Source organism: Momordica charantia (assembly GCF_013281855.1).
Source record: "Momordica charantia cultivar OHB3-1 chromosome 10 unlocalized genomic scaffold, Mcharantia_2.0 BLBB01000010.1, whole genome shotgun sequence".
Taxonomy (NCBI): Eukaryota; Viridiplantae; Streptophyta; class Magnoliopsida; order Cucurbitales; family Cucurbitaceae; genus Momordica; species Momordica charantia.
The window spans coordinates 9322611-9343947 of record NW_028275158.1 but is presented as its reverse complement, the minus strand read 5'-3'; the positions used below and the strand labels follow the sequence as shown (position 1 = coordinate 9343947).

General features: G+C 35.2%; 3 protein-coding genes across 7 annotated transcripts; 2 read left to right on the top strand and 1 right to left on the bottom strand.

Annotated features, from left to right (window-relative positions):
* Positions 1-482: 482 nt before the first annotated feature.
* Positions 483-4784, top strand: LOC111022098 (transcription factor ILR3). Its single transcript, XM_022299263.2, has 5 exons — positions 483-867; positions 2497-2559; positions 3596-3673; positions 3803-3965; positions 4166-4784. The coding sequence occupies exons 1-5, from the start codon at positions 728-730 to the stop codon at positions 4424-4426; spliced, it is 705 nt and encodes a 234-aa protein (XP_022154955.1). The 5' UTR covers positions 483-727; the 3' UTR covers positions 4427-4784.
* Positions 4785-6658: 1874 nt separating this feature from the next.
* Positions 6659-12810, top strand: LOC111022097 (plant/protein (DUF1995)). Of its 5 annotated transcripts, none has more exons than XR_015788276.1 (3): positions 6659-7775; positions 8838-8934; positions 10150-10680. XR_015788276.1 is itself a non-coding variant. In XM_022299260.2 (3 exons), exons 1-2 carry the CDS (start codon positions 6757-6759, stop codon positions 8872-8874), a joined length of 1056 nt encoding a protein of 351 aa, XP_022154952.1. In that variant the 5' UTR covers positions 6659-6756; the 3' UTR covers positions 8875-8911; positions 8998-9120. The 5 variants fall into 5 exon arrangements, 4 of the variants coding, with proteins under 4 accessions (XP_022154952.1, XP_022154954.1, XP_087974795.1 ...); XM_022299260.2 differs by lacking the exon at positions 10150-10680 and adding an exon at positions 8998-9120 and having other exon boundaries at positions 8838-8911; XM_022299262.2 differs by lacking the exons at positions 8838-8934; positions 10150-10680 and adding an exon at positions 12205-12810 and having other exon boundaries at positions 6660-7775.
* Positions 9020-12460, bottom strand: GAUT12 (galacturonosyltransferase 12). The gene is made up of 6 exons (XM_022299259.2): positions 12250-12460; positions 11073-11128; positions 10809-10967; positions 9917-10507; positions 9439-9741; positions 9020-9304 (listed from the first exon to the last, which is right to left on the bottom strand). Exons 1-6 carry the CDS (start codon positions 12458-12460, stop codon positions 9020-9022), a joined length of 1605 nt encoding a protein of 534 aa, XP_022154951.1.
* Positions 12811-21337: the final 8527 nt, after the last annotated feature.

Here is a 21337-nt window from a genome sequence, read left to right as displayed (position 1 = left end):
TAATTCTAAATATAGTATTTAAAAAGATATTACAAATACAAAATTTTTTAAAATAATCACAAAACATTAATTATTTTAAATGATATTATTTAGTATGTTTCATTTTATATTATTCAGGATAGTTATTGATTAACATAAATCAATAATTAATCTAGTTATTACGTTAAATAAGATATTAAAATCTTTTTAAGAAAATAATAGTGATTAATCTATCTATTATAATTATTTAATTTTTATTATATTTGAAATTAAATTTTAGATGTTTATTTGCTCAACTCCCATCGTACATATGGTATTAAAAAGAAAAAAAAAATTAATATTTATTTGTATAATAATATATATAGTTTAGTACAAAAGAAAAAAAGTGAGGTCGGGTCGGGTCGGGTCAGGGTTACCTGACGGGTAGGCCCGAATAATTTGATTTTGGAGCGACATTAAGGCCCATTAATGTAAAAGCCCAAAAGGAAATATCGTCAGCTCTGTGACGGAGGTGACGAATCTCCAACCCCGACCCCGACGACTACCCGCCACCAGTTCTTTCTCATATTCCCCAAATCGGATTCAGATTCTCCATTTTTTTTGTTTTCTCGAGAAAATTTTACCTTCAACTTCGACACTCAACGCTGGCCCCTCTCTTTGTTCTTTCAATTTACCGCTTTGAATTCGAAGAAAAATCAGGCTTGAAAGATCGACCATCCTGGTGAATCAGCATCACCATCATCGCGATATGGTATCCCCCGAAACCACTAATTGGCTGTTTGATTATGCTTTAATGGATGATATTCCTGTTACGGATGGCAATTTCTCTGGAGCTTCTACGGGTTTCTCTTGGTCCATGCCCGCGTTGAATGGCTCCTCGAATGTCAGGTTTTATTTCTCTGTCATTTTGAATTGTTTTTCCTGGTTGATCAGCTTTGTAAATTCTGGTGAATTTTGGTTGATTGTCCTGTTCAATCCGTTGACTAGCATATATTACTGCTCTGAACCCTGCTGGCCCTTTAGTCGGATTCTTATGTGCGCGAAAATTCTCTCCAGTATGCATTTATGGACTTCTAGTTATGATCTAGGATTCGACTATGAGCAGAGGCTGATCTGGGATTTGAGATGGCCATTTGTTTTCATCTATAGCTTTAAAGCAATTGCTGCACCTTTTGTAACTGTAGGCCTCACCAAGTAAAAATTAACTTTTCTTGCACCATCTGATTAGGGAGTTGCTGCAGAAGATTTGGAAGTTGGAAGTTTAAGATTTTGACCTTGCTGCTTCGAGTTTGATAATCAGAAGATTTGTATCTACATCTTCAACTTCCGTTTTCTGACTAAATTTAGGACTATTCATATAGGTAGAACGTAGAAGTGTTGTTACCTTGTGGCACCATGCAAACAGAACACAGAATTACTTTTTTGAGAAATGCCAAGATCCCTGTCTAGTTTCTTCATGTTGTTGGCTTCCTGGTTGAAGCTTGTAGGTTGTTAATTTAAATGGGTCGGTTTAAATTTTGCAGTTTAAATGACTTGTTCATTTAATTTGATCCAACAGGTACTTGTACATTTTCACCCTCTAGTTTGGTCAAAGTCACTTTTTTCTTGTTGACTAAATAAATAATAAGAAATTCCCCCTTTCAAGTATTTTGTCAAACCATTTTTCCTCTTTCACTGGGGATTTAATTGTCCAGTTCTCTTTACTTGTTAAATTTGTTTTTAATTTTTCTAATATTAGCCATTAAATATTCATTTATATTAATTATTTGTTGCAGCTATAGAATGACTATGTACTATGTTGACGTAAAAAAATATAGTTCTTTAAAATAAGAAAACATTATATGACCTTTATTTTGATCTTTTGAAATATATCTTTCCCTTATGGTTTGTACTGTATTTATGGTAAACATGAAGTTCTTTATTACTTTCTTTCACTTCGGAGTATTTTACCTATTATATGTATACTTAGGGGAAAGATATTGATCTAAGTAGGGGGTGTTACTTATTTAACTAACGTCAGGGGGGACTTGTAATTTACTAATCTTTCTAGAATTCATTTCTTCAGGTTTAATTCTCAAATTGTTTAGCTAGCATCTACGAATTTGTGGAAGATGTCAAGTCTGTTCATGAGCGTAGCAATTGCTTCTTTGAATTATTATTCTTTTTAATTTTATTTTAACATGAACACCATTAATATGTTAATAGAGAGGGTGCCAATGAACTTACAGTCTTCCATGATTGTACCCCAAGCCTCTGATATGGAACATTGACCTAATTTTTTGGTTATTGAGTCTTCGAGCTGTATACCTTTTTGAAATATTTTATTGCATCTTATAAAAAATGAAAATAATCTCTTTCTATCTCTCCCATCTGCACTTTTTCTATTTTATTCTCATTCCCTCTGTCTGTTTAATTTTACCTTTTCATAAAATAATTTTTTGTGGTGGTGGTTGATAGGATAGGGGGGGTATCATTTTTGCATTTACTCATTAATCTTTTTGCTCAATCTTTTACTAGTGCGGAAAATGAAGGATCACTGTTGGACTCGGATTGCCTGAAGGAGCCTGGTTCAAAGAAGAGGTAAGTACCATACCAACCTCTTGGCTCTTGAAGATTCTTTGATTGCTAGTTAGTTCCCTACTTTATTGTAATACTATCTCTCAAACGTGTATTTGTTATATTCTTGAGCCTCCAAGATTAGGTGATAATCATGATAAAATTAAGGGAAAAAAAAGAGGAAAATGAACAGAATTAACGAGTTCAAACTTGAATGTGACAAGTGGGTAAGCTCCAGATTGTGTATCATTTAGAAGAATGCATTACGCATTATCCCTTGTGAACATTTAAGGAATTGCACTCTAGGGGTGACAGAATTCTCAGCAGGAGCAAGGCCCTATGGAGAACCAACTCCATTGAGGTGGGGACTTCTAATTTGATCAAGGGACAGAGTTGGCCATGGGAAGAAAACTTTTTTACTTAATTTATTTCAGAGGTGAAGATGAAGAAGGCATCCTTCACCTCATCCAAACTTCGACCCTAACCTCACCCCATCCCTATATCTGAAATTGTAGAAATTATTGTTCATATTATTTTCTAATTGAGAAACAATATTATTTTCTAAAACCAGCTAATCTTTTTATTTATAAAATAATTAAAATAAAGTTTTGGAAAATCTTCTTCAAGTGGAAACCTAAACCAAGAACAAAGAATCTCTGAACTTCTCTTGATTTCTTAAAATCAGCTAATGAGGCAGAGATGAGGATTTAAATTCCTTCAGGGTTGGGGATGGGGGTGGGGATGGAGAGGCCATTTCCAACTGGCACCGCCTTGTTATTATTCTTAGAACCCTTGAAGAAGGAGCTAATGCAAATCGATAAGCTCTTAAGACATTTGCTTTTGGGGGAAATTTTGATGCAGCAATTATATTTTTGTTGATACTCAATTATGTAACTAGAGTCCAAGGAATCTATCTAAATTGAAACTGATACATGTAGAAGCAGTTCGTTTCATCTCTACGAACAAGTTTCTTAACACCCCATTCCCCTGCGTACCCCACCCACCCCAAAGGGAGGGAAAAAGAGAATAAATAACAAAAAAAAGAAGTAAAATGCTGCAGGGTCAGAACTGAATCAAGTTGTGCATCTAGCTCAAAAGCATGTAGGGAGAAGCTGCGGAGGGACAGACTAAACGACAAGTAACTCTCCTCACCTTTCTCTCTCTCACACACACACATTCACACATTCACACACATTCACACACATTCACACAACAATACACATTCATGTTCTCCTAATAGGAATGAATACATATGAAAACTTGGCAGATTTCTGGAACTGGGTGCTATTTTGGAGCCTGGAAGGCCACCGAAGACCGACAAGGCTGCTATATTGATCGATGCTGTTCGAATTGTCACTCAATTACGTGGTGAAGCCCAGATGTTGAAGGACTCAAATACAAGTCTATCAGAGAAGATTAAAGAGTTGAAGGCAAGTCTTCTATAATTATCTGACCAAGAAACTAATGAAAGAGGCTTACTCCAATCTTTTGAGTCTCATCTCCATCTCATTCCATTGCGTTACAGTATTCCACTTGAAAGACGTTTACATGCTCTACAGAATTAGTGATGTAAGGATGTTGATCTGTATACTCATAAGACTTCTAATGGTCACTTTTTCCTCTTATTTAGGCTGAGAAGAATGAGCTTCGTGATGAGAAGCAGAGGTTAAAAATGGAGAAAGAGAAGTTGGAGCAGCAACTAAAATCCATGAACTCACAACCTGGATTCTTGCCTCCAGCTATCCCTGCAACTTTTGCTGCTCAAGGCCAAGCGCCTGGAAACAAGTTGGTTCCTTTCATTGGATACCCAGGAGTTGCCATGTGGCAGTTCATGCCACCTGCAGCAGTCGACACCTCACAAGATCACGTACTCCGCCCTCCGGTTGCTTAATTACGCAGCCGAAAAAAGATCAGGGTGGTTTGGGATTGCACATTTTGACCCCAAACATTTGTACTGATTCTACCATTGTTCTTGACCCTTGTTTCAGAACCTTGTTTAAGTGGATGATATGGTGGATGTTTCTTTGACTGTATTTGCAACTTGTAGACTTTCTATGGAGTTAATGCTGGTTTTTACATGTAAAAATGTGAATAAGTTAATCCAGCTTGTGAATTTTCCATGAGAATAGGCATTATAACGTGCTATTTTTTGCCACTGCAATACTGCTAGAGAGACAATATTCCTGGATGGCTAGTGAACTGTACATATCAATTGCAGCCAATTTATGAAAATATCCTTTTTTTTTTCATTCCACGTTTATTCATCTTCAGCAAGTAAATTTTTACTTTTTTGAGTTATAAATTACTGCTCTATTTTCTTGCCTAGAATGAAGATTAAAGTAGTAGTTCCTAGCATTAAATCAATTTTACTAAGCATTGCTTCTTCTAGTATTTTTGTCGGATAATTTATGGTAAGCCATATATAATTTGTAATTTCAATCATAAAAAATTTAGTAATTAAATATTTAAAATAATATATATTTTGGTCTATTATAGTTAAATTGCAGTAATTTAGTATTGATTTACTAAATACTGCAAACTACATATTTAAACTGTTTCCAAAAAAAAATAAATAAATAAATAAACTGTTTCAAAAAAAAAAACTTATTTAAAATTGAAATTTACTAAACACTAATTTAATATAATTGAAATGATTTTTTAAAATTACAGTTGACAACAATTATTTTAAAAGCTACAACGCTCTCAAACTAAACCTTAAATATGATACAGCCATGTATTTGCCCCTTCTCTATTTTCAGTTGTTCCGTTTTTTGCCAGTTTTAAATTATAAACTAGTTAATTCGAGGATAACTATATACTATCTCGATAGAATATATTTTAACTCCTCTAAGGGTTGAATATGTTTCTATTTGGTCCATGAATTTAAAAACTATTGCTTTTGGTATCTGAGATTTAAATTTAGTTTCTATTTGATCTAATTTAAATAACATATTTGGTCATTGAAGTTTGAATTTAATTTTTAATTGATCATAAAGTATGAGTTTGGTTTCTAATTGATTCTTGATGTTTGAGTTTTAGGTGACCATGCAAATGGTCGGAAGAAGTTGAGTGACGTCATCAAACTATTTTTCCGACGACAAGATGAAAGATGTTTGAAGATAATGCAGATCTATCTTTTATTTTGCTTTTGTAAAGTTGTTTGTCTGTTTGTTATTATTTCGCCTTTATTTTAGTACTTTTTTTAAAGATAAGATTCCATAAGATAGGGGTCTGTTTTATCTTGTCGGCCACCTCTTATCACTACTTTTTAAAAAACAGATTCCACCAAAGAGATAAAGTTGCCAGTTAGGAGTTATGTCTTGTCGACCACGAGCTTATCATTATTTTCTTTCATGTAATCAATCATTGTCTTGGTCAGAGACTTATTGGAGTCTTAGACTACTATATGTATACTCATAAGCCTCAACCAGTAATAAAACACTATCTTGGGTAAAATATATTTTTTGTCCTCAAGGTTTGGAATTAGTTTTTATTTAGTCCATGGGTTTAAAAAACATCATTTTTGATATGTGAGATTTAAAGTTAGTTTCTATTTAATCCTTCGGTTTAAAAAATGATATATTTGGTTCTTGAAGTTTGAATTTGGTTTTTAATTGGTTCCTAAAGTTTGAGTTTGGTTTCTAATTGATCCATGAGGTTTGAGTTTAATTTCTAATTTGTCCACAAGTTGAGTGACCTAACAGAATGATGATGCGACGCTTAACAGACTAGAATTTGCTACTTAGGCCAGAGATCGTGAGTTTGTTCCCCACCCCCAAAATCAACTTAAGTTAAGAACAATTAAAAACTAAATTCAAACTTGAGGGTCTAATTAAAAATTAAATTCAAACTTTAATGACCAAACATGTCACTATTGAATCAAATCGAAATTAAATTTAAATACCAAGAGAAAAAAAAGATTATTTTTTAAACTCAACGACCAAATAGAAACTAAATCAAAATTAAAAGTGTATTTTATCTTACTATCTTCTTCGAGTAGATGATTTTTTTTTTTTATATTTTTAAAGATATCTCGCTCTTCCATCTCACGTGCGTTGAATTAAAATAAATAAAATATTTTGAACTCTGATTCCAATAATTAACGTTCCCAACGAAACCATCCGTTTTGCTAACTTCTTACGCGGCCAAGCAATATTATCCAGTTATGGTTGGATTTTGGAAGAACTCGCTTATCAATTTCCTCTTGTTTTCTCTCATCAGATGGCCACAAATCTTCTCAAATTCCATTTTCAAACCACTGAAGCTGCTACTCCACCATTCCCGAATCTACTGCCCACCAAAAATTGCTTCCCTGTTCTCCCAATTCCGCCCTCTCAACTCCTCCAAATTCGCCATTTCCAGGGCTCCTATTCTCCACCAACTCACAAATTAAGAAGAACCCCTTTTACAGTTCATTCTTCTCTGTCCTCTTCAACCCCACCCACCTCAAAAGAAGAAGCCATTTCGCAAGTCAAGACCTGCCTCAGTACCACACTTGAAAAACCCCTCAACAACATTAGATTTTCCGGCAGGATCAAGAAGGCAAAGCAACCCAGATTCCGGCTGGAGATTCCGGTCATCGATGAATCTCCCAGTTCTCTGGTTCAGCTCGCTTTTGAGGTTTTTGGAGACCTGCCCATTAGGAGAAAAGGGTCCCCTGTTAAAATCTTCATCCTCTGGCCAAACCCCACCTTGGCTGAAGCCGCTAGTAAAGCCTTCCAGTCTCGTTCTTCACACCAAATTGAACAAATAGACATTTCCTCAGTCGATGAATTGGATACCAAAATTCTGAATTCTGCCGACGTGGCTGTGTTTTTGGGGCCAGAATCCTCCCAAATTCAAACCATAAAGACTGTTACAGACGGTTTGTATCCTAAGCCAGTGGTGATTTTCAATCCCAGGTGGGCATTTGAGGAGGAGAGCGAATTGGGTGAGCTGAGAGGATTTGTTGGTTCTTTTGAGGTGATTTATTCCTTCATGGGATTGGAAGTTCAAGGGATTCTGAATAAGAGAAGAGGGGTGATTTTTAAGTGTGTGAGAAATGGGGTTTTGAGTGGTGAGCCATGGAATGTGCTTGTGGAAGAGGAAGGAGGAGAACTGAAGGCGGTTTCGAAGTTCAAGACACGGCCATCGATCACGGAAGTTGAGAATGTGTTGTACAATTTGATGGCCATGAACTCGCCCATCACCAAGTCTGCAAAGTTCTTCAGAGACTTGGTCTCAAACGTAACTGGGAAAAAGTAAGTTTTGTTGCCTACTGTGATCTGATTTCATGTCCATGTCTTGCAGATCACATAATTGCTTCTAGATCTGATTTGACCAAATGTACTTGCTTTTGGAATGAGCATTTTAGTTTTGCAATCTCTGTCGTTCCTTGTGTTGCTTCCAGGAAAATGATTGTCCATTTTGAAAATGACATGAAGTTTGCATGCATAATATGAACTAGGTTAAAATATACTATTAGTCGTGGACTTTGGCTCTTAAAATGTTTTAATTATTCCAATTCATGTTTTTATAATTCAGTCTTTGTATGTAATTGTTAAATCCTTGAATTATTTGCCTTTTCGTGTGCCTCTGGCCCTCGAATACAATAAGATTCTTAGCATAAGGACTCCACCGTTACATTTTCAAAAGTACAAAAACTAAATTGTTATTTGGACTAAAATGTTATTAGAGCAAAAGTACAAGGACTAAAAAGGCATTTTTAATGTATGAGCTAATTATTTGGAATCTTGGGACACTGATGAGTTATTTGAATTTGTCTATGCTCTTCAAGTATTTCCAAATACCAAGCAGGTATTATTTAGTATATGCATACAAAAGTATCTCGCTATAGAGCAAGAAGGAATAATTACACAAAAAACACTATTTAATTTGAAAATATGTTCTCAGATTTTTTCTAAACTTTGGTAATTGGTGAAAGATGATTGAGGTTTGTTGAAGTTATACTTGGCTAAATTATTTGCTTTTGTTGGCGTTGAAGAGTAAAGTCCTACGCTTTGGTATTTATTGTGCCTTGTGTTCTAGATGGACAACATTTTCTAATCTGTTTCCATTGTATAATTCTTATGCAAAGGGTTTCCAGTGATTTCTGATCCAACTAGGCCTGATTGTCATGAGTATTTGTAATAGAGCTATCTTTAGGAATTAGCAGTTCAAGTAGAAATGTAATTTTTTAAGACTAATTGTCACCGACGTTATTCTCAGCTTGCAAAGCCGTATATTTTCGATCTTTGTAACATAACAAAAATACCTAAGTCTACAAAATTTTGAAATGATATAACGGTTTTTGTGTGTATAAGGAAACAAAAAAGTTGTAATATTGAAAGATGGGTATAGAGAAAGATGAGGAGCAAGCAGGATCCGAAATTAAGAGGTGCAGCTATCATCTCATATCCGGTATCAAAGAACTCTCTTGTTTTTCTTCTTTGCATTTACAAGTACTTCTTTATCATCATATAGTTGGAGAAAGTTTCTTCCCAACCTAGGAAGCTCTTATGTGGCAGCTCTTGATAAATTTATCAGAGAAGTTGATATACTTTGTCCACAATGGCCGGAGCTGTGGAAAGGCTATCTCAAGCCATGGCTTTGCTCGGCCATTGAAGTGGATGACTCCTGCAGTCTCCGCATCCGCAAAACTTGTATTCTCTTGATACCCTAGGCCCAGCATATGCCAAAATGGGTCGATGATATGAACGTGACCATGAAATGCTATCAGGCCGGGAGGCAAAGTCCCAAGCTGCCACAAACTTAGGTCTGATTTCAAGTTCTGCATAGAAGACAGTTTTTATTCAGCCTAAATATGTTTGAAGAGGTTGGATGTTGAAGCACAAACTATGGAGTTAAGATTGTGTTAATCCTTTAACAAATGGATTTTTTATTCATAATAGAATTGAGGCTTACCTGTTCAAGCCAGTGATGATATGTGAGGCTTATGTTGGTATTTCTCCATGCCTCAAGATCAAAGATGTTCATGCCATAAGCCCATGCACATTCATTAGGATCAAAATTTTCTGCTATTGAAGGATGTGAGAAGTTCAGATAGCTCTTTAATCGCTTCGACATTACAAATTTATCTTCTCCTGTACATGTTTCCACTGCTCCATTAACCTTCCCATTCATATCAATGTCCCATAAAGGTGAAAGATCAGTTTGAACCACAATGTCGTCGTCCAAGAACACCACCTTCTTGAGACTTGGGAACAACTGCATACAGAATGTGCTGTTGGTGAGCATTCACATAGTAAAACATGAAAGATAGGTCTTATAGGAGTCTCGATGGAATACTTTCTTTGCAATTTCCAAAAAAAATCAAAAGAAAATCTGCTTTCAGAAATACATGAGGGTTTTAAATTATGTTTTGTAGAAATAACTATTTTACCTCTGGTAAATGGATGCGAATATGATTCATCACAGAATTATATTTGGGACTCAGTGCCTGCAACTTTGCTGCAATGACATTAGGTTTCTCAGTCTCATTTGCGACAATGGCGGATGACCCTCCTCTGAACTGTGACCGAACCTTCTGGTCTTTCTCCATTGCTTCTAAAACTGGGACTTTACCCTTTGTAAACCAGTCAAAATGATGCAATGCCTTAACCTCAATAATTGCAGGTGACAAGGAGTGAAGGGAAAACCATGCTTGCATAGGGAAATAAGTCTTTCTATCAGTGATTATATGGAGAATGACTTTCTGTGGGCGTAAAGCATTGCGGACGAGGGATTTTGCAACGACAGATGCAGCAAGCACATTGTCGGTGGCAAGGACAAAGTGAAAGTAGGAATTGTCGACGAGGGCTGGTACAAGTTCTGCGGAGGGAAGCTGGAGGCGAGCAGCTGCATTGGTCGAGTGCTCATTGGCTAGCCTGAGGGCAAGGCAATGGAGCTGCTTCGGTATGCTGCTTGATGCTACGTGCCTGTACAAGTATTCTTGGATTTTGGCAGTTCTGGTTCTTTGTTCCATGAGGCTGACCTGCAAAAAACACATGAAGTCCAAATTACCACCCTTATAGTTATAAAACCTGCAAATATTAATACCTTAGCTAAAATGTTCTTGAAGAATTTTAGACACTGTGATTGTGAAAGTCATGGTTTGTTTCGTAATAATTTTCATAACTCCTTGAGATTGGAGTAAAAATTTCTGGATTCTGTTTCACTTTATTACCCTCATACACCCTAAAACTAACAGAATTGAATATTTTTAGGTGAAGGGTATGTTTCAAGAGGTTGAAGGATAACAAACAGTAATAAACTAAGGGATGAGGGATAATGACCATTTCTCTGAGTTTGAGAGCAAAAGTTTTTGCATCTGGTTTGCTTTCCTTGATCTCAGTCATAAAATCTTCTAAAGTCTGAGGAATATTGTCTAATCTTCCTTGAAGTTCATCTTTGCTCATGGGTTTATCCAATATTTGATACATAACATCTGGAACCTGACCCAAAAACAAACAAAAGAAAGAAACATTTAGTACAAAGTTCATTAACAGTACCTTCACAGATATTGAGATGTGTCTTCAGAGCAGAGGTTTGGAGATTACTTTTGATTCCAATCTGCTCCCCAAAAGTCTTGGGCCTAATTTTTTCCCCAGACAACCTACCATAAGATGGAGAAGTTTAGACTATTAGAAGCTGCCATACTTTATTTCAAGCCATATCACTAAATTATTCATCCTAAATTCCTAATGTATTTGACACAATCATGCCATTAACGTTAGAAGAAGAAAAAATCTTATCCAGCTGTTCTTTAAGAGCTAAGCTTCTAATAAGAGGAAATTAAACTAGATGGGATATTTAATTTCTGTAACTCTAGTAAGATGCCTTGCTTTCCTTATGTTTCTTGGAAAAGCTATTGAAAGCAAATCTGATGATGTAAACTGTGGGAACTGATTTGATTTTTAAAAGATATACTCCAGACAGTTTCCAAAGTTGGTATGCTTATTGGGTATTGGAAGGCTTAAAAGATAGGACAGTAGACAATTTGTGGATATTGAGAGAGTGCAAAGGGAAAAAGAGCTTCTTTCTTATGCTTCTAAAGCTTGCTTGGGTTGCACATTTTAGATTAGGCATAGAGAGAGAGACTCATCAACCTCCTTCTTCCTCTTCTTTACTATTTCTCTCTATCTCCCTTTTTTAACAAAGTTGAAGAATTTATCTTTAAGCATATGCACTGTTTGAAAATGGCTGATCTTGGGCTTTGTTTGTGATAAATTTCTACATTTGATATTAAAATTAGAATCACCATGATAAATTTGAATGTTAGCATTCCTTTTATAGGATAATACTTCTTTTTTGGGGGGGTTCCTCTCTCTCCACTGTAGTTTCTGCTGTATTTCTGCTTTTAACTTTTTGATTTTACTAATGGTAAGACATCCTAGAAAAGAGGAGCAATTATATACTAATGAGATTTTTTTTATTCCTTCGACTCTTTTATTAAACAAATAATGATGACAATAATAGTAACTTATCTTAATTGGGAAATGGATGATCTATCTTAATAATAATATCTTCATCTCCCTTCCTAGCCTTTCTTTTCTTATTTTGTTTTCCTCTGGGCAAGATATTGAGGATTAAAATAGTTAGTTTTGAGAACCTTTTTGCAGACATGTTCTTCAGAAATCCTTTCACCGTATATGTATAATTTTCTGCTACTTCTGTGTTTATGAGATATAGATAGAGAGAGAGGGAGAGAGGGAGAGAAGCTGAGAATGAATGTACCTATAGTAGAACACTTGCTTTCTCCATCAATGGTATCAACTGCTGTCAACACAAACACGAACCGGAGAAGAAAGGTGAAGAATAGAAGCGAATAGATAAGCATTCGACATGAAACCCGCCTTGATCCAATCTTCACTTTGATGTATTCTCTAACACCTTTGCCTGGAAGCACAGTGACATGCCTCAAACTTGGCGATATATGAAGCTGCATTATTTTCTAATAGAACCAAAGCAACCGCTACGGCTAAACACAAATAGAGTGAATCAGAATCGGAATCCGAGGAAAGCAAGCCAGGTTAGAGTTCTTCCCTGAGACAGTTATTTCATTTGACAATCTCCCAAAGAAGAACTGAGTTTCAATTGCAAGATCCAAGGAATAGATATGCTGTTTTTGATGGTGTTTAAGGTTGCTATCTCTTACCTAACCTTGCTTAGCATTTGGGCTAGATGTATCAGCTTTTCTCAGTATGTTTTTTTATTTCAATTCAAAGGAGGAGGGAGAGGGTTGTTAAGAAGATAGAGACATGGGACTGATAAGAAGCTATGTCTGTTTTACGGGTTTCTTTTCGTTTTCCTTTGTTTTCAAGACGCGGAATATAGGAAGAACAGAAAAAAAAAAAAAAAAATTTAACTTCAAACTTTTAAACTTCAAATGTGAAACAGGGCAGGGGGGGGAGGGGTAGGTGTTTGCTTGGCTTTGCCTTCACATGAAGGTTACAATGTAGTCTACAAAGAGTTTGCACTCTGAAAGAACATAGTTTCCAAATAGAAAAGGACTTCTCCCCTTTCTCTCTCTCCTCTCTCTTGGTTGGTCTTTTGGCTGTTGGAGTGAAAATGCAGAAACCTTTTTTTTTTCTTCCTCCCTCTGTTGCATGTTTGCCTTGAGATTAAGTTAATCAAGCTATCACAGGCCCCTTAATTCTTCCTAATCAGACCAATACCCATGATTACTCCATTAAATTTTGTGATGAAAAGTGATTGATCAATTCCATTTTCTGATGATCACTGAGGGAAACTTCAGATTGGATTGTTCCTATCATCAACATAGTGTTTTACTTTCTCAACCACCAGCCTTAGCTTATTATTAAACTCACTTCAAAAAGGAAAAGTTTTCTACAAATTTACAGTACTTATTCTTGATCTGTATTGAGTTTTTTATCTACTTTTACCACACTCCACAGTGTATTAAATTGGTATCTACAAGATTGTATTCAACAGATTTCCATTTTCACATGCTTTCATGAATAGGCTTGAAATTCAGGTGTGCACCAAATTAACCCAAATTCTGAATATTGGGATTTCTTTTTTTTTTTTGGGGTAAATCTGACACATCTTCCCATTGCCAATCCGAGTATAACCACAAATTAACCTTTTTCGAGGTCAAAAGTTCAATTCTTCCGTGTTATACTAAAAATAATATTGCATTGAGAAAATGCCAACAAATTATTACAAATACCAGGCATTAATATTAATTTAAAACTTATTAAATAAATATGAAATGTTTAATTGTTAAATGTTTTTTTTTCATCATCTTTCTAATGATATTTCTACAAAATTGAGATGAAAAACGTGATTCGTGAGGATTTATAGTTCATACTATCTAATCATTTCCAAATTCAATGGACCCAAATGAATGAAATTCACAAAGCTGAGCTGAGATGTATGAATGTTAAACAGAGGCCAGCAGAAGCTGAAAAGAGAGCAAAAAGGGAACTCAGAGATCAAGCAGAACAGTAGCAAACCCAGAAAGAAAATCCATAAAAAATTGAATTGACTTTGAAGAGTTGGCCATGGAAGATTCAGATTTTTATTGCCTAGAAAGAAACTCAGACGATAAACAGATCCATTACAATCTGTAAGCAAATTCCTCCGTTGCACTCAATTTCGAAGAAAGGGCTTACAAAACAGAACAGCGACAGAAATCAAACACCAGTCTGGAGGTCCCTTCCAGATTGCAGAGATGAGTTTGGTTTCTTCAGGGAGCAAGAAGACTTGAAGGCCTGTATTTGAGACTCGCACTTTATACGATCGCCGTTGTTTTCCTGCAAGCATTTCCTGAGAGCTTCAACATCGCATGCCGATAGATTCTTCGTCACAGCCCTAGATTTTTCCGGTTTACCATCCATCGAATTCCAACAAGTAAGCGGAGAAAGTTGACTGTCAGATGCAAATTCGCTTCAAATGGAGAAATTGTAAGAAAATGGATTGAATTTAGGGTAGAGTGATGGAATTCCGATCAAACACACTCCGTGGGCGGCCGAAGGAGTACCACCGCTCGAGCTAAAGTAGAAATGTGATGAAAACATCACAGCATATTGAAAGTATAATAAAAAAATATGGGCAAAATACAGTTTTGGAATGGAAAATATTTGGATCGCTCGTTTCGCAGTCTCAAATTCATTCTAAATCATTTAAATTAAATTTTCTTGGACGTTGACAAGAATCGAAAAGAAACTATATCATTTGGTAATTTTTTATAATATTATATTAATAATAATATAATATTTTAATATAAAATAGTAATGTTAATTATTTAATCAAATCACCGTAATAAATTACAACTTTCAATGAAATTAAAAAAAAAAAACAAAAAACAATTTATAAATATTTCTATTCAAATCTATATTTTTGTTGACAACGAATTATGGCGAGGTCCTCGACGCTGATGTAGTGTCGTGTCTAATACACTCCAACGGTCAAATCAGTAATTAGAGTTAAAAAATATAGATAGACACCTTAAGAATTTCAGTGATAGATTTTTCATTTACTTGGCAACGATGGAGTCCTTCTCTCTTATAGGCGCGGGTGGCCGATTAGGAAGGATGACGATTTTTGACACAGAGGTGTATCGGGTTATACGGGGTTCTGACTAGTGAGGGCAGACATCCCTGACATTTGGTGGATGACACCCTCGCTCGCAAGTATGTGCTCCTCAGCTGCAAATCGTGGGCTACAACGTGCTTCCCATATTAGCTCAGATGACACCCTTGCTGCCCCTCAGCGCTTGACACATCACTTGCTCGGATTCCCCCTCAACAATTTTTAAATCTAAACAAAAAATAATCAATGTTTATAACTAACAAAACTTAAATTGTTAACCAACTTTCACTCATATTTTTCATTTATTTTCTTCTAATTGTCCGGTACATACTTCCTTATTAAAAATATATATAAAAAAACAAAGATAATTAAAAAAATGAAAAATAAATTTTAAACATATCAAACTACCGATCTCTTTGCAAATCCACCATATGTGGAATTGAGATTCTTTTAACCTAAATTAATGTTATAAAAATTGAAATAAAAAGAAAAGAAAAATGATCAGGATTACCAAAAAAATAGAAAATCAACCTGGATTTTGATTGAATGGTGATCCACATTCAAACAAGATGTAGAAAGGCAGAAAAGAGAAAATAATTATTGTAATATGCTTCACAATTTGCGTGGAAAAAATTCAGAAAATAATTATATGGGTGTAAGGTGGAGTGACGCGAATAACTTAAAAAAAATGGAAGATCTAATTTTTTTCTCCTGGATAAATTTGGAACATCCTATCTTTTAATTTCAAATCCTTCCAAATCTGACTAATTTAGAATAGAAATTTTTGGACAAAAAATGTGATTTCAAATAACTTATAATTTCAAATTTCTGGTTCCAAACAAGGGGTTGCCGATTAATCTTGTTCCCACCACATTAAATGTTTGATAATTAATAAAAAGAAATGCAAAAATAAAGACTATATTTTTTTTAATAATGAGTTGTCGATTTTTTAATGTTGTGTTCTAGAATCCAAGTATTTTCAATTTTGAAATATTTATTTTCTTAGATTTCAAAAGAAATACTTTTGATCAAGTTTAGGAAAATGTTCTAAATGGTCTTGAATTCCATTAATTGACTTACATTAAAATTACGTGTTAGTTATTATATTAATTTAATAATATTTTGGTGATGATTGGACATTCTCTCATCCCTTCTCCTTTCTCTCCTCATCCTAGCCACCGCTCGACACCTCTCTCACCACTACTGTCATTGAAATCTTTCCATTGTCGTCATCCAAACCGTCGTCCATGTTCTTCACAACCCTCATCGTCGTCGAGGAATCAGATCTAGACGAGGAACAAGGTATCATTTCGTTGTCGTCATTGAGAAACCAAATCGTCGTTCTTTGTAGCCCTCCTCGCTAGATTTGAATGCAGACCGAAAATGAGGAAGGTTCCTTGTCCAGATTTGGAACAAGGAATTCTCATTCCAAATCCAACTTGTGCGATCTTGCACGAACTCGTTCCAAATCGAGACGTGAGGTTTTGACAAACTTGTGCATGGTTTTCGACTTTTCCTCGTTCCCAAGTGTTTCGGCCTTGAAGATTTAGACAAACTGTTGGGAAAATTAAAACCCAAAACTTAAAAGCCATAGATCAAATTTCCATTTCAATTCAAGAGAATTAATACCTAAGAAGTGGAATTGTACCTTGATCCATAATTGAATGCCGATTGATGGGTTTAATCTTCCAAGTCTAGATCAATCACGATTTTCCTCTGGGTTTTACTCTATATATTAGTAGAAGATGAAGCAGATTCTCTATGAAGGGATGAGAGAAACTGACATGATGATTATACTGACTTGAGAACCATAACCCCTATGTAACCGACCAAAAACCTCCGGTGGGTTACAAAATTTAAATATTTCCAATTTGCCCCTTATCAATTTGGAATTAATTTTATGGTATCTACACATTATAACCATGGTCGTTTTATAATTACTCCGTTAAACCAGAACTTACACATAATTAGATCACTTCTCTTAGTCTAATAAAATAGCAAAACCACATTAAATTAATACATGTGTGGCTCCATATTATTGAAAATTCTAACACAAACTTGTGGGTTTTCAGTGATGGGAGGTTTTTTGATGATGCAAGAAGATATACCGGTGAGGGTTTTTGCAGCATCAGCTGTGAGGAGATGATGGATGACTGTCAAGTTTGTCGGAAGTGGAAGAAGAATAAAGGAAGGAGAAGAGCGAAGGAGGGAAAAAGTCCAATCACCACCAATGTGTTTTGATAAATGATCAAAGTATAGGTAGCATTTTAACTATCATGTCCTTTTAATGTTACCTATTGAAACTAACAATCAAAATAACTCAAAAACTATTTAAAATATTTTCCTAAATAGACATCTATTTCAAACCTCAAGGACTAAATAGATACCTATTGAAACTTCAGGGACTAACCTATTTCAAACTTCAAGGATCAAAAGTGTATTTTACCCTAAAAATATTATAAATATTAAAAAATGGGGCAAAATAAACTTTTGATCTCTAAGGTTTGGTGTTTATTTAATCTCTAAAGTTTCAAAAGCGATATATATTTTTTTGTTAGATTTGAGAAATGGTTTTAAATGCTCTCTTAGCTATTTTAATGAATAACGTTAAGATGACGCGACTAAGTTAATACTTATGGTGATTGTAATTTCTCTCCATTCCCCCTTCTCTTATCTCTCCTTCTCCTTCTCTTTCTCTTTTCTCCTCAAGGGAGGTCACCGTTGTAGTACCGTCGCCAGTCACTCATCTGTCGGTGAGCTGTTTGCTTGCCCTTATTGTTGCGCCATTGTCATTGTTCTCACCATCGCGTTGTCGCACCATCCAGGTTATGGAACGATAGTTCTTCATTGGATTTGTAACGAGGAATGCTTCCTCGTCCCAAGTTTAAGAGATCCAAACGGAACACCCTCATTTTGAAAGGAGGAATGCTCCATCTTTGTTAGATCTTCCAAATTTAGACAATGGTTCCTCTGCGAAGGCAAGGACGCGATGACAACATGTGCAAGTGGTTGATGATGAGAGAGACGGTCGGCAACAGTGACATCGTTAGAGGAAGGGGAGAAGGAGAAAGAGAGAGGAGAAGAAGAGGGAAAGAAAGAGAAAGTACAATAACAACGAAAATATTATTAAATTAATATATTTTGTCAAATCAATAAGTAACTTAATTGTCACATTATTTTAATGTTAGTCAACTAATGATCAAAGTAGCTCAGAGAATGTTCGAAACTATTTCTGAAATTTCAGGGACCAACAGTGTCTTTTTTGAGACTTTAAGGACCAAATAGACACTTATTCCAAACTTCATAACCCATGACATACCTTACTTTCTATGTCATGCTTCCTCCAATACTGGAACAGGGCATATCTTCTTTCTTTCAAGCAAGAAAGAGTTAGCCTTCTCCCGAAAATGCTCGTTTATCGTCACACCTTCCTCCAATATATCACTAGCAGTCCCTCATGAGTGCAAAGCAATGAAAAAAAGCTATTGAATTAATTGAACAGGCCTCTCCCATCAAGGAGCGCATTAGATATTAAAGGTATGTTTTTTCCTAAAAAATATGAATATAAATATGGAAAAATTGCAAAAAATTACGTTTTCTTTTAGTTCAACATTTGGAGAGCTAGGTAACAAACTATCGACCTTTAGATAATAATAGGTCATTATTTACTCGCGCCAGCTTCAGTAGTTCTTCCGCTTCTAGGATAAATTCTTTCGTTTGTGCCTCTTAGGATCTATAATTGAGGTCCAATATACATACATTATTTGACCTTTTGAATAATAGTCTAGACAAACTTATGAAAATGAAACATTTTCGCATAAAAGCGAACATAGCTTACAACTTTCATTGTATTGTACTCTCCAAAGAGCAACTCTTTCAAAATTTCAAAAGGTACTAAGTTTGAATCCCGTTGTAACTAAGGATTGTTGTGGTTTTGGAGAATCCAGCTACAGTAGAACCAGGAATGCGTTAAGAAACCCTCTTGGCCAACCCTAGAAACTTTAAGATTCTTTTTCGTCCCACTGGACATACCAATTTACGAGAAATTCTAAGAAGAGAAAACTCAAATTAATGAACTTGTGTTTGTATTATGTATGTAGTGTACAATCTCTAATATATAGTCCTCTGATTAATTCTCTCGAATGTAAACTTTAATTCAATGGCTTGTGAGCTTATTCTCGAATCAATGAGTTTGTGTCTTCAGCTTGTTGAAGGATCTTTGGAATCTTCGGTTTAGAGTGTGTTGAAGAATCCTTAAAGTCTTTGGCTTTGCGCTTGTGAAGTTCTTAGGATTTGCAGCTTGTTGAAGTTCTTCGGCTTTGCTGCTTGTTGAAGTTCTTCAGTTTTGATGTTTGTTGAAGTTCTTCGGATTGTAGCTTATAAAGTTCTTCAACTTTTCAACTTGTGAAGTTCTTCGGCTTGCAGTTTGTGAAGAATTTGCAGCTTGATGGAGTCTCCGGCTTCAAGTCTTGTGAATTTCTTCGGCTTGTAGCTTGGGGAAGAGAAGATTTAGTGTTCTTAAAGTCTTGTACTCTTCAAGTCTCGAATTCTTCAAGTCTTGTTGGCTTTAGATGCTTCGCTTGACTCAAAACGATTGTTGACGATTCCGAGTGCTCTGAATCTCCCATTCTTCTGCCTTCTTCTGAATATCTCTCAAATGAGAGGTGACCCCCTATATTTATAGAGTTTTGGTAGGTCTTATATAGGCCATGGGCTTGGGCCCCATCTCTTTATAGGTTTAGTCCAATTAGTTGATTTCATCGGACGGCCATAAGAGATACTCGTGGCATAATTTGGTTCGTTGATTTTAAAATTAATTTAGGACACACGTAAATTTGTGATTGGTCCTAAATATACTTTTAAATTTGTGTCGTGTCATTTAATAATTAGCTAAATTTTCTCTTTCAACATATATATATCAAATTGAAAAAAAAAGAGGTTTCAACTATAAAAATCATTACCATCACACCCTTCAAACTTTCGATATATTTCATCACTTCTGAACTTTACAAAGTTGTAGTAATTAAATAATACTGCATAACTTTCACTACTAAAAATAAGGTTTTTCCCGATGCCTTAAAATGTTGAGAAAATAAGTAAAAAGATCAGGAAAGGGCTGTCGGGATAGCCGCTAACTCCCGGTAAAAATTAAAAAAAAAGGTCAGGAGATACTCTTTAAACGTCGAGAAACCTTTTCTCTCGGTGTTTTAATTAAAACGTAAGTAGAAGGGGTCTTTCCCAATGTAGCCTGAAAATGTCAGTCGAAATAGCTTTGGCCAATGTTTTCCAAAACGTCAGTGAACAAAACATTGACAAAACCCATAATTTTTCTAATTGCAATTTATTTTCTGAAATTTAAAACCTAAAACTCAGAAACTTGAAAACAAATTTAAATATATCAAATATCTGCATAAATGATGAACAAATAGTTTATACAAAAGTATTTACATTCAGAAGGCCCACAAAAAAAAAAACAAATAGTTTAAAGTTTTTACATTCAAAAAGCCAAAAAAAAAATGACATACACCCCATCGATTACTAGGAGATTTCCGACTCTAACATATGTCCATTTTGGATTTGTCGAACCATGGAGAATGACATAAAAAACAACCTGAAAAAGCAAAACAAAGAATGGTATCAAACTAGGCTACCATTGAAACAAAGTACACTAAGTCATAATCTCAAATATACATCAACATAAAAAAAAAACCACAATACAATCTAAAATTCAAGTTATAATCAACAACACAAAAGACTAAAATTACAACATAATTCCGCTAAAGCGAGCATAGTTTAGTGGTAATTGGCATATATCTCCAACCAAGAGGTTGTGGGTTTGATCCCCAACTCTACATGTTGTACTCAAGAAAAAAATTACAACGTAATTCTAAGACTTAATAACACCTAAAGTCGAGCATAAGTCTAACACACCAAAGCACATGACCATGAAATAACTCTCATGTCTCTCCCTAAACTCAAGTTCAAGCTACAATCTCGAGCATACGTCACAATCAAATCCCATCAAGCCCCCTCCGGCACCTTCCCCCAATCCGTTCAACCATAAGTCAAAGTCTCGAGCATATGTCATAACAACAACTATAAACACATCTCCCTCTCTAAACTCAAACTCAATCATAACAACAACTATAAACTCGATCAAAGTAATATAAGAACCAAAAAACACCAACAAAGAATCTAATATGTGTGAGAGAATCTAATATGTACGGACCAATTGAATCAATCTTCAAGCAAACAATCTTTTTTTAAT

What these genes read in the sequence shown, in the direction of transcription:
- LOC111022098 (XM_022299263.2), top strand. Translation starts at nt 728, where the DNA reads ATGGTATCCCCCGAAACCACTAATTGGCTGTTTGATTATGCTTTAATG. An exon ending in AATGGCTCCTCGAATGTCAG is followed by an intron (nt 868 to 2,496) that starts GTTTTATTTCTC and finishes ATCTTTTACTAG; the next exon opens with TGCGGAAAATGAAGGATCAC. An exon ending in AGAAGATTAAAGAGTTGAAG is followed by an intron (nt 3,966 to 4,165) that starts GCAAGTCTTCTA and finishes CCTCTTATTTAG; the next exon opens with GCTGAGAAGAATGAGCTTCG.
- LOC111022097 (XM_022299260.2), top strand. Translation starts at nt 6,757, where the DNA reads ATGGCCACAAATCTTCTCAAATTCCATTTTCAAACCACTGAAGCTGCT. An exon ending in TCAAACGTAACTGGGAAAAA is followed by an intron (nt 7,776 to 8,837) that starts GTAAGTTTTGTT and finishes TGTGTGTATAAG; the next exon opens with GAAACAAAAAAGTTGTAATA.
- GAUT12 (XM_022299259.2), bottom strand. Translation starts at nt 12,460, where the DNA reads ATGCAGCTTCATATATCGCCAAGTTTGAGGCATGTCACTGTGCTTCCA. An exon ending in AAGCAAGTGTTCTACTATAG is followed by an intron (nt 11,129 to 12,249) that starts GTACATTCATTC and finishes ATCTTATGGTAG; the next exon opens with GTTGTCTGGGGAAAAAATTA. An exon ending in TTCGCATCCATTTACCAGAG is followed by an intron (nt 9,742 to 9,916) that starts GTAAAATAGTTA and finishes TTCTGTATGCAG; the next exon opens with TTGTTCCCAAGTCTCAAGAA.